General features: G+C 33.2%; 1 protein-coding gene across 1 annotated transcript; it reads right to left on the bottom strand.

The window, feature by feature from the left end:
• Positions 1–546: 546 nt before the first annotated feature.
• Positions 547–10244, bottom strand: LOC131657369 (uncharacterized mitochondrial protein AtMg00860-like). Its single transcript, XM_058926784.1, has 3 exons — positions 10214–10244; positions 10047–10117; positions 547–1032 (listed from the first exon to the last, which is right to left on the bottom strand). Exons 1-3 carry the CDS (start codon positions 10242–10244, stop codon positions 547–549), a joined length of 588 nt encoding a protein of 195 aa, XP_058782767.1.
• Between the last annotated feature and the right edge of the window lie 5530 nt (positions 10245–15774).

Below are 15774 nucleotides of genomic sequence, written 5' to 3'. Positions count from 1 at the left end.
ATACTTAAGCTAATTCTAGGACCCTATTCTAAGATCATCTTCTTCAACTCAGGATTATCAGGTATACAGATCCTACCTAAAAATCTCAACACACCATGCTCATCCATTTTAAAATCACCCCTTCAGTCACATTACTCGCAACTATCAAATCCATTAATAAGAAATTCATTGTTTACCTTTAACATACCAAACATCGTGCTCTGTGGTGTTAGCTCGCACACCAAACTCAAATCTCTGAACTACTTATTAAATTCTTAATCATCAAAGCAGACATATGAAGGAATTTCGACTTAAAGCATCATCCACGACATTAGCTTTACCGGGGTGATAATTCAAGCCAAAGTCATAATCCTTTATAAACTCTAACCTTATTTGTTGCCTCATATTCAATTCCATTTGATCAAACAGGTACTTTAAACTAATGTGATCACTAAATGCTTCGAATCTAGAACCATAAAGATAATGCCTCCAAATCTTTAACACAAACACTACTGCAATCAACTCTAAATCATGAGTAGGATAGTTTTTCTCATGAACCTTCAGCTGTCATGAATCATAAGCCACTACTTTGCTGTCTTGCATCAGCACACCATCTAAACCCATCTTGGATGCATTACAATACACTACAAACGGTTCAATAGGATTTGGAAAAATCATAAATGGAGCTGTAGTCAACTTCTGCTCCAGCTCTCTGAAACTTTTCTCATAGTGAACATTCCAAAGAAACGCTTTAGCTTTACAACTCAGTTGGGTTAACATAAGTGCTAATTTAGAAAAACCTTCAATAAACATGCGGTAATAACTAGTCAAGCCCAAAAAGCTTTTAATCTCAGTAGCTGACTTAGGAGCCTCCCATTGCAGTACTGCATCTACTTTGGATGGATCCACAGTGATACCATTACTTGAAATAACATGCCCAAGAAAACTAAGTTCTTGCAACCAGAACTCACAATTCGACAACTTTGCATATAACTTCTTCTCTTTCAACACTTGTAACACAATTCGCAAATGCTCGACATGCTCTTCATTCGACTTGGAATAAATCAAAATATCATCAATGAAAACTACCACAAACTGATCCAGATAAGTATGAAATATACGATTCATATATTCGATAAAAACTCCAAGTGCATTGGAAACTCCGAACAACATCACCAAATATTCGTAGTGTCCATATTGAGTTCTAAAAGCTATATTCTAAAAATCCCCATCTTTCATGTTGATCTGATGGTAACCCGACCTTATGTTGATTTTGCTGAAAACGCACACACCCACAAGTTGCTCCATCAAATCATATATTCTCAGAAGTGGATACTTATTCTTGATCATTACTTTATTCAGTTGTCGATAATCCATGCACAACCTCATACTACCATATTTCTTCTTTAGAATTTTAAAGCCTTTGAAGCTTTAAAATGGTTAAACACAAAAACACACACACACACACACACACACACATAAAAACAAAGACACAGACACACAGAAGCGCGCACAAACACACTCACACACACACACAAAAGAAGTTAAGTGTTTTGGGACAATAGTGGACAAGTTAGGCCCATACTCATATTATTACAACATTATTAGTTAAAATATTAAAATGGGAAAGCTAGTCCACATGTCATGCCCTCTTCACGAGTTTGGATCAAAATGACATGGCTTGGCCACTAACACCCCATTCCTACCCGGCAATTATAATGTGGGAACTATTAGAGTATTTAAAAATTTCTGGACAAACAAATGAGGCGTCACATATTCATTTAACAATAAATCACATCATCGCATTTAGCGGATACATAGCACTTTATTTAACCAACTAAACAAATACTCAACGTATAATACTTTTCAAAACAGAATAACTTCTTTCATTAGAACATGGCGGAATCATAGTTCTCAATCTTTAAATCAATAACATCTTATTCAACTAAGATAAAACAATAAACAACAACATCATAACATCATAAATCGTTCCCCCGAGTGCTACGTATCAGAGCGACAACCGACTTGATTAACGACAACTAAATCTTCATACTTGAATACCTGCACGTTACCAATATAAAGGCAACGGCGAACAAGAGAAAAGGGTGAGATATCAAATCATATAAGTGAGCGCATGATAAATTGTATATTAGGATTCAGGCATATATAGTTATCACATCGCAAGTATTAATATTGCCATACTCCTCATACCTTCACTAACTCATAAATCTCACATACTTTTCATCTTACTACAAGTCACAACATGTCACATTCACATCAATCATAAATATATCTCATTCATTTACTTTGCAAGCCAATTCATGATACATCACATGTATGAATCACAATTCTAGTCCTAAAACATCACCGTATATAAATCATTCATATAGTCAAAAAATACTACATATAAGTCACGCATCTAGTCACAAAACATCACATATAATTCACTTAAGACATGTTCAGTTAATCGCATTCCCAAGTATTGATATCTTCATACTATTCACAAAATCATCAATTCACATTTTCACATATATCCATCATTTAGTAAGTCACGAAATACAATCACGACATAGTCACAAAACGTCACAACTATAAATCACATATGACACATGGGACATGACCCATGTATATGCATGTGGTACCAATCGGAGCTTCAGCCTCCGTCACCAATTGCCCGAATATGAGGTACAAGGCATAAGCCTTCGTCACTAATTTGCCAATCCAGGCCGCCACAGAGTATGCATATGAAATGTGACTCGACAAACAAGACAACACAGCATACTCATCACAATCACATATCGTCTCGAGGAATAAGCCTATATCACAATCAATTACCATTATACGAGGTAATTCACGTCACCATAATATTTCACCTTCACTTAGTCACAAAATTATCGTCACGAATATATATACAAAATCACGTATTACCAATCATCACAAACATCGTCATGTTTCGACTCATCACGACAAACATATAATTTCAAACATTAACAAAATCATCACAACATCATCATGTTTCGGTATATCACAACAAATCAACACATTGAGTCAATTCACAATAGTCTCATAATTCTCTATAAATTAGTCGTTTAATCAACTCACTAACCCACTATCAACTAACCAAAATCATTCACCTAATATTCTCTAATTAATTATATATATCCTACGTCACTACAGGTTATCTAAGTTCCGGTTAAATCCTTAATATTCATGACTTTACGAATTTTCGGGTTATACTCCCAAGTCACTAAAAGCATAAGTCGAATCGGGTTAATCGAACACAATTCAATTACTTCATCGATTATCCTATTCATTCAGTTAAATACTCAAGATATCGTAATTTACCGATAAACCGAATAGTTAATCTAAGTTCAAGTTTATTCCAATTAAATAGGATTATTGGACATTAATTCAACCATTAATTTAATCGACCGATTAATATTACAATTTCGACAAAATAATACCACCATGTTAATGTACTAATTAAACTTAGCTTACACGTAAATTTCCACCAAATTCCGGGCGATTAATTATATCATTTAATTCGGCTGTTTCGATCGAACGAGACTGTTTTGAATTTTATTGTTCTATAACTTACTGTTTATCGATTCAATTATATTTTTCATTTCATTTCTATGGTTTATCTCCAATTATAATACCATTATATCTCATAAGTAAAAGTATTGGAAACATGGAAACACACAGGGCACATATTTATATATATGAGACATAAAAGAAGCCAATAGCAGTACACCATGAAATAGTTGGGAACGAAAATATTGTGTCTTAAGTGACAATGTGGAAACATGGAAACGACACGGTATACACAGCAAGAAAGACAAAATGACGGAACACTAGGATAGTATGAAACGAAAGTTTTTTTTTTAATTTCCAGCAACAATCAACACAAGATAATGCAATAAATCTACATACCCAATTCCCCACATACAATTGTTCATAAGCCCCATTATAGGAAGAGAATCTCACCCTTACGTTATTCAATGTGAAGTCTCCGATTGAGCACCATGGATGGAAATCTTCAAGCTTTGTTCATCTTCTCCAAGACTTGCCTCCTCTCTTCAAATCTTGTTTTCTCCAAAAATGACAACTACACTTCTCATCTCTAAAACCCTAACTTATCATTCTAATTGGGCTTAACATATAACAACTCTTCTTTATTATACTCCACAAACCAATTTAGGCCCAATAAGATAAATAACTCCAATTAAATCAAAATATCACTTTTATTAATATTCCAACAATATAATAAATTCCGACTTGTAAATAATATTATTCTTAATATTATTCTTCGACCGTCCGACTAAAATCCGACTTTTAACTTAATAAATTCAAATACGCTTCTTAAATAACACCGACAATCCAAATTCGACCAATATATCATATTTTCGAACTAATCTTAATGTCATACCCAAAATTTGCCCATCTCATTTCTCTTAAATCAAACTCCTATCAAAGTTCATGACTCAAAGACATCCTTCTTGAACAAAGGCTCAAGAAACTAGGGTTTGTGGTTTCCTGAAGAAAATCACTGAACCAAAGGCTCCAAGGCATCTCATATGGCTTATAATGTTTCAAACTATCTATATGAAAAATTCAGGCCTCAATTCAAAGGATTGGTCATTCAATTGCTCAGAAAGTCAACAGTAGACTAATTTGACCTAAAAGCCAATTGTGGTCAAAGTACAGTCAAAACTCCTGATTTTTTGTCAACATCCTTACTTTGAAGTATCATTCACCATTTGATCAAGGATTGATCATGGTTCATCAAGAAAAGATCAGAAATCAACAAATTCAAAAGTTTCTAAATTAGGGTTTTCATAGGAGAAAGTCATCTAAACTTTGACCAGCCATAACTCCCACATGGAACATCATAAATTTCCCATCCCAAAGCTCATTTTGAAGGAAATTGAATTATCTACAATTTTGTCTCTCACATGCCAAGTCTAAAAATGCTCCATTTGAGAGATATGGATCAAAAGATTTATAGGTCCTTTTTGAAAGTCAACCAAAAGCAGTTTTTTGTCAAAGCCAATATCATCAAGATAAATTCTTCAAATGAAAAAAAAGCTTCCCAAGTGGCTTGTAGAGGACCTCTTGGGGTTTCCAAAAAGTCCTAGAACTTCTCCATATCTTATAAATTGAGGGAGATATGCCTTGTCAAAGTTGGTCGATTTTAAGAGAAAAAAATGTGAAGTAAAAGGCTTCAAAATGGATTTTTTTGCAAATAGGCCCAAGTTTTTTTTACCCAATCTTTTTCCCCAAGTCATCCAGGGTCTCAAATTTAATTACCACGAATTTTTGAATATTATTTGATTTTTTATGAATTTTTTATCATTTAAAAATGATGATTAGTTTATATAAATCATATGAAATTCAAATATTCAATTAGAGATCTTATTGAAATCAAATCCAATCATCATTGATACCAAAATACCAATCAAATTTCGTGCATATCTTTTTGGTAACAATTGAATCAAATATTGAACAAATTTAGTAATAACTTCAAATCAAATTTTGTGAATTGCCAATCAAAGATTCATGGAGATTTCATACAAATTTGTTGACCTATTTCACACCATGATAAGTAGTAAGCAAGGGCAGACCCCTAGGGGACGTTTTTTTGCAAGCCATAAACCACCACTAAGCTCTTGAAATTACAAGCTAAAGCAAAACACAAATTCAAGGTTGCACATTGATTCAAAGGTTTTTAATCCTTCAAACACGTTCATTGGAGATCCTTGAAGCTATCCTGGTACTCCTCACATCCTCACACGCTCAGAATTGGTGAAGGTAAGCCATATCTCTTCTTGAACTTTTTGGATTCGATTGCTGTAATTCACGATGCATAAACATATTTTGATGGTGCATATTTGTTTGTGATGATACTCTGAGTAATTCTGGGCGTTTAATTGAGTCATTATGTGCTTAGATCATAATTCACCATTATTAGGGTTTGCAAGCTTCATATTAGGGTTTTTATGTGCAGGGGAAATTGGCCAACGAAAGTGCTATGGTTGAATTCAGGACGATGGTAGGAACTTATCCATGGTTGTAGAATTAATTTCTATTGTGTGTAGGAGATTTTCCATGTTTGCAGGGCTATAGCAACAACCCAAAACCGTGGGTATAGATCTTTGTGTTTTTTTCAGAATAGATGAAGAAGACGAGACATGTCTTCGTACGAATGGGTGATTCGAATCTCTGGGCCCGCGCGCACGTTTTTTGTTCTTTGAAATATTGGAAATTTTGTTACTTCGTATATTATGTTCGTGGATGATTTGGTTAACAATGATTGGGAAACGGCGTGGTGGAAGCGCGTTTTGGTTATTATCAGAAGAACCTGGGTTTGATACCCAGGTTGAACACTTTATTTTTTAGCAAACTTGGTTCTCTGATCTAGTACACATGACTCTATGCGCCTTGCCATAGGCCCTTCAATCATCACCTTTGGATCTAAAAGCAGCTTGATCCAATGCTCCACAGCATGAAGCTCTACCATGGACTTCACAGGACCTACCCTATACGATCCAAGCTGAGTTTCTTTTTTTCCTTTTAATTTCTTTTACTTTTTTATTATATAACTTGTTTTTATTTACATATATTATTTATTTATGTTTTTTTTAAATATCCTTTCAAAAACAAAACTTCTCCAAAATTCTTTTTTCTCATAAAAACATTAAAAACAAAAATATTTATTTATTTTAATAAGTTGTTTCTTAATTGTTTAAAATAACTTAATTTGCTTAAATTATTTAATTAATTGTATTTAACTTTTATTCATTGATTAAAAATAAATATTATGTTTAGGATATTTAATCAAAACCTTATTTTCACCGATTTAATTAATTAGGTAGAATACCAATAATTAATTAGATTGATTTTATTTGTTCTATTAATCATAATTAATTCGTGCCCTAATCAGGGTTTACGAAGATCGTGCCTACACTGAAAACGTTTTCCTTATGCAATTTTTTCAGGGTTAGCACCAGGGTTTCCTCCGACTACGCGCCATATCATATCAAAAGCTAAGTCCTGATTCTATACTTATTTAAATATTTGTTATTTTGCCTCTTTTATTTAAACTTAGGGTTTACCTTCAAGTGATAATGAACTCCGCCTACACTCACCCCTTCTGTTTATTTTTTCCTTTTCCAATTTTCAGGGTTAACCAACCGGTCAAAGCTCGATTAGTTGGTAACCCTAAAACCTAACTTATTTTAATTTCTTTCTCTTAAATTATTATTTGTGTCAGATCTACTGCTCTGTTGGGTTTTTCTTATTGCTTCTTCCCCTCCACCATAATTTATTATGTAACTGCTTCTGGTTGTATTGTGTGGCCCCTCCACCATAATTTATTATGTAACTGCTTCTGGTTGTATTGTGTGGCCTTGAAGGCACTTAACTTTGTATATTATTTAACTGCGTGGTTAGTAATACTAGGGAGTGATAACCTCGAACTGAATGTAGAATCACCTAATTACAAGATAAATTATTTTGAATCTGATCACGTGATTGTTGCACCCACACACCTTTTATGGTACCTCTCTTGTTGCCTGTTGCCTGTTGCCTGTTGCCTATTGCCTTGTGTTTTTCAGTGCAAAATAGCCAAGTCCCTCGAATACGAGGATACCTCAGCAATGTTGCCCTCGGTTCATTCTTAAGATCATAAGTCCCAATGATGCTGCCTTCGATTCACTAATATGATCTCGTCCCTCGAAATTGCCTACAAAGTGCTGAGGTATCCTCTGGTTGCCTAACAATGGCTATTCTGATCCTTCCCTTAGACTACCTGCCCCTCCATGGCAGGGACAGTCTTGTGGCAAACGATGATTCGATGACCCTTTAACCTCTAAATAAAAGGACTTCCTTACCCTCTTATGGTATGGATAGCCCTAAAAGGCTAAAAGAACATTTTTCATCTAACCAGGTAATTTGCCCCTAATTGCTTTGCTCTGGTTTAAAAATCTTTTTATTACACTTCTTCTTGAAAACTTCAATAAGGCTACGCTCATTTTACGAGCTAAAGTCCTTATTTCTTCTTCTTCTACATTTCTAAACTTTTGAAAGCAAAAAGAGCAAAGCAATTAAGAGCCCATGGAAAACCACGGATGCAAAGGGTGCCTTACACCTTCCCTTTGTATAAATTACCCCCCGAACTCAGTTTTTATTTAAAAGGTTTTTCCTGTTCTTTTAGCCTTTCTGTTAATTTGGATAAATAAAAGTCGGTGGCGACTCTTGGTTACCGCGACATTTCTCTAAAAGTCAGTTCACCGTATTACACTTAATTACTAAAAAAATTCCCAAAACTTCAAATATTATTCCAATAATATGTCTAATACTGAAAATATCAAAACTCTTGATTAAATATCGATCCGCTATCCCGAACTAATACCGACTAAATTGTCTCAAAATACGAAAACTTCACTAAATACTCCGAACGTCTAGATTAAGAGAATAATCAAATTTTCGGACGTTACAACTCTCCCCCACTTAGAATATTTTCGTCCTCGAAAATCTACTTGACAACACCATCGCAACCAAATCTTGTATCCAATTCTCAAATATCTAAATCACGTTTGGTAACACTTCAATCACTACTTCTTCGGCACAACAATGATTCCACAAGAACACAAACACATTACTATTCATACCAGATTCAAAATAATCTACGACCCAATGCAGCATCCTGGCTCTTCGCACTTATTCCAACAATCTATCAATCCAAACATCAAGATAACTCCACTTCACAGTCTTCTGACATATCGTCCTTCACTTCTTACAAGTCGTATAACAACAGCGCAACGCAATGCTTCCGCTGCACAACTCTGATAATTCTTCTTTAAGTCACTGCCTTGTTAAAACTCCGTCAACTGTATGGTTCATAAATTTTCAATCCAACACAAACTTTCCTTAATACTCATTTTCACATCGTTGTTTCACTGTTACTTCAAAATCTCTCCCCTGTGACATTCGCTTGTACAATACTCACTACTCCGAATTGTTCATTTCGTCAAACTCTTACTCAACCACTCCTCTTATCAAGTTACACAAACTGGTGAGTGACTACATTTGCGACGTAACATCAATACTCTTTCTCTACTATTAAGATAGCAAGACAGATCTATAACATTCAGTACAATTGTCATCTACCATTAACAATGGATTAAGGGTGGTCAGTTCCCTAATTTGTCAATTAGTATTCGACAACCATAGTGGAGTATAAACCATCGTTACTTCGTAATAGCGTCATCTCCGAATTTTCACTCAAATCCATTAACACGTCATAATCCAATGATTCACCTTGGGTTTTTCACAACTCCCGTAACCTCCTACTCGTTTGATCTTGTCCATAAGACACCGCCGTCCAACATATTACAAAGTCCACTTCATAGTCACTTAGCATCACACAATCGTCAACGTCTTTCCATCGCCAAAATTACTTCTATACTCGTACTTCACAATTCCTCTCACTATCCTTCCGACGCTTCAAACGGAACTCAAATCGGATATCTGAAACTCAAGTTATGAATTCTTTAGGTTTCACACTGATTTTGGATTTCCTGCGATTCGCCTACGGAGATCCATCTCCGAAACTCACTTTTCTTCGACTCAAGCATGTTCCAAACAACCCCTAGCATAAATTCTCATCTTTAAACTCTTTATAACTCGAAATGTGCATTCTTTCATCTAAATTTTAGTCCTGATATCACGGAGACAACAATTTCTTTCACAATCTATGCACATCTTTGAGTTTTCAACTCGAACTCGCGATTCACCACACTTCACGCATCGACTATATCCGACAATCACTTATGCGAGTCCAACATAAAGTCCACTGCAACTTCATTACTCTATTACTGTTTAAACATCAGCATCTCACGCAAAGGTTACTCGCACCGACAACTTCACAGTCTTCAACCGTGCCGAACATCGCAACTCTCTAAATTCTGCTTCCCAAAATCATTCTTAACTTCACGTCGCCTTCGAATCCGGGTAACATCTAAAACTCTCAACAACACTTGCATCGTTGCTTATCGACAGCATACCAGACTATCTCTTACAACATAAACCTCTTCGAGAAGCAAGGTTTCTCCCCCACTTATTGTCAAACTACTTCCTGAAATCAAAACAAACAAGTACCGACAGTGTTCACACACTCGTCGCGTTCCAAGGGATAGACAACAATTAGACAATATTGGCCGGATAGACCGACCTGCTCTGATACCACTAATGTAACACCCCATTCCTACCCGACAATTATAATATGGAAACTATCAGAGTATTTAAAAATTTCTGGACAAACAAATGAGGCGTCATATATTCATTTAACAATAAATCACATCATCGCATTTAGCAGTTACATAGAACTTTATTTAACCAACTAAACAAATACTCAACGTAAAATACTTTTCAAAACAGAATAACTTCTTTCATTAGAACATGGCGGAATCATAGTTCTAAATATTTAAATCAATAACATCTTATTCAGCTAAGATAAAACAATAAACAACAACATCATAACATCATAAATTATTCCCCCGAGTGCTACGTATCAGAGCGACAACCGACTCGATTAACGACAACTAAATCTTCATACTTGAATACCTGCACGTTACCAATATAAAGGCAACAGCGAACAAGAGAAAAGGGTGAGATATCAAATCATATAAGTGAGCGCATGATAAATTGTATATTAGGATTCAGGCATATATAGTTATCACATCGCAAGTATTAATATTGCCATACTCCTCATATCTTCACTAACTCACAAATCTCACATACTTTTCATCTTACTACAAGTCACAACACGTCATATTCACATCAATTATAAATATATCTCATTCATTTACTTTGCAAGCCAATTCACGATACATCACATGTATGAATCACAATTCTAGTCCTAAAACATCACCGCATATAAGTCATACATATAGTCACAAAACATTACATATAAGTGACGCATCTAGTCACAAAACATCACATATAATTCACTTAAGACATGTTCAGTTAATCGCATTCCCAAGTATTGATATCTTCATACTATTGACAAAATCATCAATTCACATTTTCACATATATCCATCATTTAGTAAGTCACGAAATACAATCACGACATAGTCACAAAACGTCACAACTATAAATCACATAGGACACATGGGACATGACTCATGTATATGCATGTGGTACCAATCGGAGCTTCAGCCCCTGTCACCAATTGCCCGAATTTGAGGCATAAGGCATAAGCCTTCGTCACTAATTTGTCAATCCAGGCCGTCATAGAGTATGCATATGAAATGTGACTCGACAAACAAGACAACACAGCATACTCATCACAATCACATATCGTCACGAGGCATAAGCCTATATCACAATCAATTACCATTATACGAGGTAATTCACGTCACCATAATATTTCACCTTTACTTAGTCACAAAATTATTGTCACGAATATATATACAACATCACGTATTACCAATCATCACAAACATCGTCATGTTTTGACACATCACGACAAACATATAATTTCAAACATTAACAAAATCATCACAACATCATCATGTTTCGGTATATCACAACAAATCAACACATTGAGTTAATTCACATTAGTCTCATAATTCTCTATAAATTAGTCGTTTAATCAACTCACTAACCCACTATCAACTAACCAAAATCATTCACATAATATTCTCTAATTAATTATATATATATATATATATATATATATATATATATATATATATCCTACGTCACTACCGGTTATCTAAGTTCCGGTTAAATCCTTAATATTCACGACTTTACGAATTTTCAGGTTATACTCCCAAGTCACTAAAAGCATAATTCGAATCGGGTTAATCGGACACAATTCAATTACTTCATCAATTATCCGATTCATTCAGTTAAATACTGAAGATATCGTAATTTACCGATAAACCGAATAGTTAATCTAAGTTCAAGTTTATTCCAATTAAATAGGCTTATTGGACATTAATTCAACCATTAATTTAATCGACCGATTAATATCACAATTTTGACAAAATAACACCACCATGTTAATGTACTAATTAAACTTAGCTACCACGTAAATTTCCACCAAATTTCGGACAACTAATTATACCTTTTAATTTGACTATTTTGATCGAACGGGACTGTTTTGAATTTCATTGTTCTATAACTTACTGTTTGTAAATTCAATTATATTTTTCATTTCATTTTTATGGTTTATTTCCAATTATAATACCATTATATCTCATAAGTAAAAAAGTATTGGAAACATGGAAACACACGGGGCACATATTTATATATATATATGAGGCATAAAAGAAGTCAATAGCAGTACACCATGAAATAGATGGGAACGAAAATATTGTGTCTTAAGTGACAATGTCGAAACATGGAAACGACACGATATACACAGTGAGAAAGAAAAAATGACGGAACACTAGGATAGTATGAAATGAAAGTTTTTTTTTTTAATTTCCAGCAACAATCAACACAAGATAATGCAATAAATCTACATACCCGATTCCCCACATACAATTGTTCATAAGCCCCATTATAGGAAGAGAATCTCACCCTTACCTTATTCAGTATGAAGTCTCCAATTGCTCTTCCGATTGAGCACCATGGATGGAAATCTTCAAGCTTTGTTCATCTTCTCCAAGACTTGCCTTTTCTCTTCAAATCTTGTTTTCTCCAAAAATGACAACTACACTTCTCATCTCTAAAACCCTAACTTATCATTCCAATTGGGCTTAACATATTAAAACTATTCTTTATTATACTCCTTAAACCAATTTAGGCCCAATAAGATAAATAACTCCAATTAAATCAAAATATCACTTTTATTAATATTCCAACAATATAATAAATTCCGACTTGTAAATAATATTACTCTTAATATTATTCTTCGACCGTCCGACTAAAATCCGACTTTTAACTTAATAAATTCAAATACGCTTCTTAAAATAACTCCGACAATCCAAATTCGACCAATATATCATATTTCCAGTCTAATCTTAATTATTCAGAAAATTCTCAAAACTTCAAATATTATTCCAATAATATTTCTAATACTGAAAATATCAAAACTCTTGATTAAATATCGATCCGCTATCCCGAACTAATACCGACTAAATTGTCTCAAAATACGAAAACTTCACTAAATACTCCGAACGTCTAGATTAAGAGAATAATCAAATTTTCGAACGTTGCATGGCCCATTTACTCTGAATTGCTAAATTTCCCCCATTAGTTTGGTCCTAAATTGTATTGGGGGCCATTGACTTTTCTAGCATGTTCCCTTATCATAAGATCTTCTAAGCTTTGTATTAATTCATTTAAGTCTTGGTAATCTATGTCCTCATCACACACATAAAAGTATTTCAAAACCTCTCTTATTTGTTGATAAAACTTCTTAAAACCAATTCGGGCAAAGTTCTAAATTGATAAGAAGCTTGTTTAACTAATTAGAAAGTTAAAATACACCGACTAATTGATTAAGAGGTCCTTCTAATCAATTAAATCAAAATGTAACACCTCCAAATCAATTAAGGAAGTTGGTAATTGATTAAGTGACATTGAAATTCAAGATTTTCTATTTTGGTTGGGTTAATCGACTAATACATAGGGTGTGTTTGATAAAAATAGAGATTGACTGATAACCTAGCTAATAGCTTATAGCTTATAGCTGATGGATGATGATTGATAGCTTATAGCTTATGGCTGATGGTTGAGACTAATAACTGATAGGCTAATTAAAATGTTTGGCAACAAGTAACTTATAAATGTGAAATGACATAAAAGATATCTAATTCATAATTATTTAATTTGAAATTAAAATAAATGATAAAAGATAAAAATGAGTTTATGCTAAAATAATAAGGTTAAAAAAGGAAGAAAAAATGATAAGCTATAAGCTATAAGCTAAAACGCTATTTGAAATAGTTTCTGGAAAATAAGCTATAAGCTATAAGCTATTGATGAGAAAACCGTTATCCAACAGGTCTAAATTGTCATATGAGCTTATAAGCTATAAGCTATAAGACATGAGCTCAAAATTATGCCTTACCAAACAGAGCCATAGTATTAATAGATTAAATCATTAAAATGGCTTATAAATGGCTTCCTTTTGAGAAATATTTTTTTCTTATTTAAATGAGGATTCTCCTCATTTCAAAATACATAAATTTTCGAAATAGAATCTTTGTATTATCTTTCTTTCTCTTAGTCTTTTATAAAGTTATTTTTAACTTGATTTTTATAAGTTCTAAGAGAATGAATTCATTCGAGAGTTGAGTTGTAATGATGTTGTGCTGAATTTGTTTTTCTAAAGGCATAGCTCTTTTGTGATTCTTTTGTAATAATTCTGAAGGTTACAAGATAAACTTGTAAAAATCTTGGGTGGAAATTTGAATATCACAATTTATCCCCCCTTGTGCTCGAAATCACTTGGTCAACACGTGAAAAAGAATCTAACTCATATTATAAAAACTAATCTATTCGGAGGTAGTATGATAGCTTCAAATACTTTTTTAACAAATGACTTTTTATGAATACACCCCGACGTTTAATGGTGAAGAATTTACTTTATGAAAAGCAAGAATGAAAACATTTTTTGAAGATATTGATATTGATTTGTGAAATTATGTTCAAAACGATTCGTTTGTTCCTACTCATTTTATTAATAATAAAGTAGTGAACAAACCGAGTAAATTATTGACCGTAGAAGAAAGAGAAAAAATGCAACAAAGTTTAAAAGCAAAGCACTTGATGATAAATGTATTAAGAACGATAGAGTACAATTATATTTTTAACGATAACATTGTTTAAGAAGTGTGAGACACCTTTGAAATGATCTATGAAAGCTCTATTGAGGTCATAAGGGAAAAGGTGAACACATTAGATCAAGAATTTGAGACACCAAATAAAAATGAAGAAAATCTTCAAAGATGGTTCTCTGATATTAAAAACCTTTGGAAATGATTTCAAAAAGTGTATTTTTAACGAGTATCAAAGATTCAAGAACTTCTATTGGAAACATGATTTAGTACTAGAAGTTGGAAATACACATATTCTTGCTAATTCACTGGGTAAGTCTGTGGATATACGTGGTTGTAGGTATAACATCAGTTTTTATAATGATAACTGATGAAGCACTTTTGAAGATAACAACTTCATATGTCAAATAAATTTTGAGTGTTGAGAGTTATTTGTGACAGACAAAGTTGATTTCAAGTTTTAAGGAAAGATTCTCATAACGACACCTGATCAATAAGATATCTCACGCCTCATCATTTAGAAGATTCAAGTTCTATTGAGAGTGCTAAGTCATTGTTATATCAAGCAAGAGAACTTAAAGATATGAAGTGGTGAAATTTTTAAAGCTTATTTGATATTGCGCTAAACATCTTAGAGTGATCAATTAAAATGTAAAAAGTCAAGAGTAAGTCTTGAAGTATGAGACAATTGATTATTATTTTATTAATTTTGTTTGTTTGTTTGAATTTTGGAAGGGTATTTCGTGAAAAAGTTATATTAATTGACACCATATTATTTAATATACTAAATGAATATATAATAAATCTTCATTGAAATAAAAAAAATAATGACAAAGTATATTTAAGAATTTGCATAAGATAAATTTAGAATAAATTACCAACCAACTCTCCTAAAATAGAGGGCATATAAACCAACTAACTAGAAGTAATCTTAACTAATTAATAATGAAATAATATAACAAAAACAGTTATATTTAACCTTTACTAAATATCACGAA

This window comes from Vicia villosa, linkage group LG1 (assembly GCF_029867415.1).
Source record: "Vicia villosa cultivar HV-30 ecotype Madison, WI linkage group LG1, Vvil1.0, whole genome shotgun sequence".
In the NCBI taxonomy this organism is placed as follows: Eukaryota; Viridiplantae; Streptophyta; class Magnoliopsida; order Fabales; family Fabaceae; genus Vicia; species Vicia villosa.
This window is presented reverse-complemented; position numbering and strand designations above follow the sequence as displayed.

Coding starts and splice junctions, on each gene's coding strand:
- LOC131657369 (XM_058926784.1), bottom strand. CDS start 10,244: ATGGGGTGTTACATTAGTGGTATCAGAGCAG. Junction 10,118..10,213: donor CATTAGTGGTATCAGAGCAG/GTCGGTCTATCC, acceptor TTTTGATTTCAG/GAAGTAGTTTGACAATAAGT. Junction 1,033..10,046: donor ATGTTGTAAGAGATAGTCTG/GTATGCTGTCGA, acceptor ATTTATTCCAAG/TCGAATGAAGAGCATGTCGA.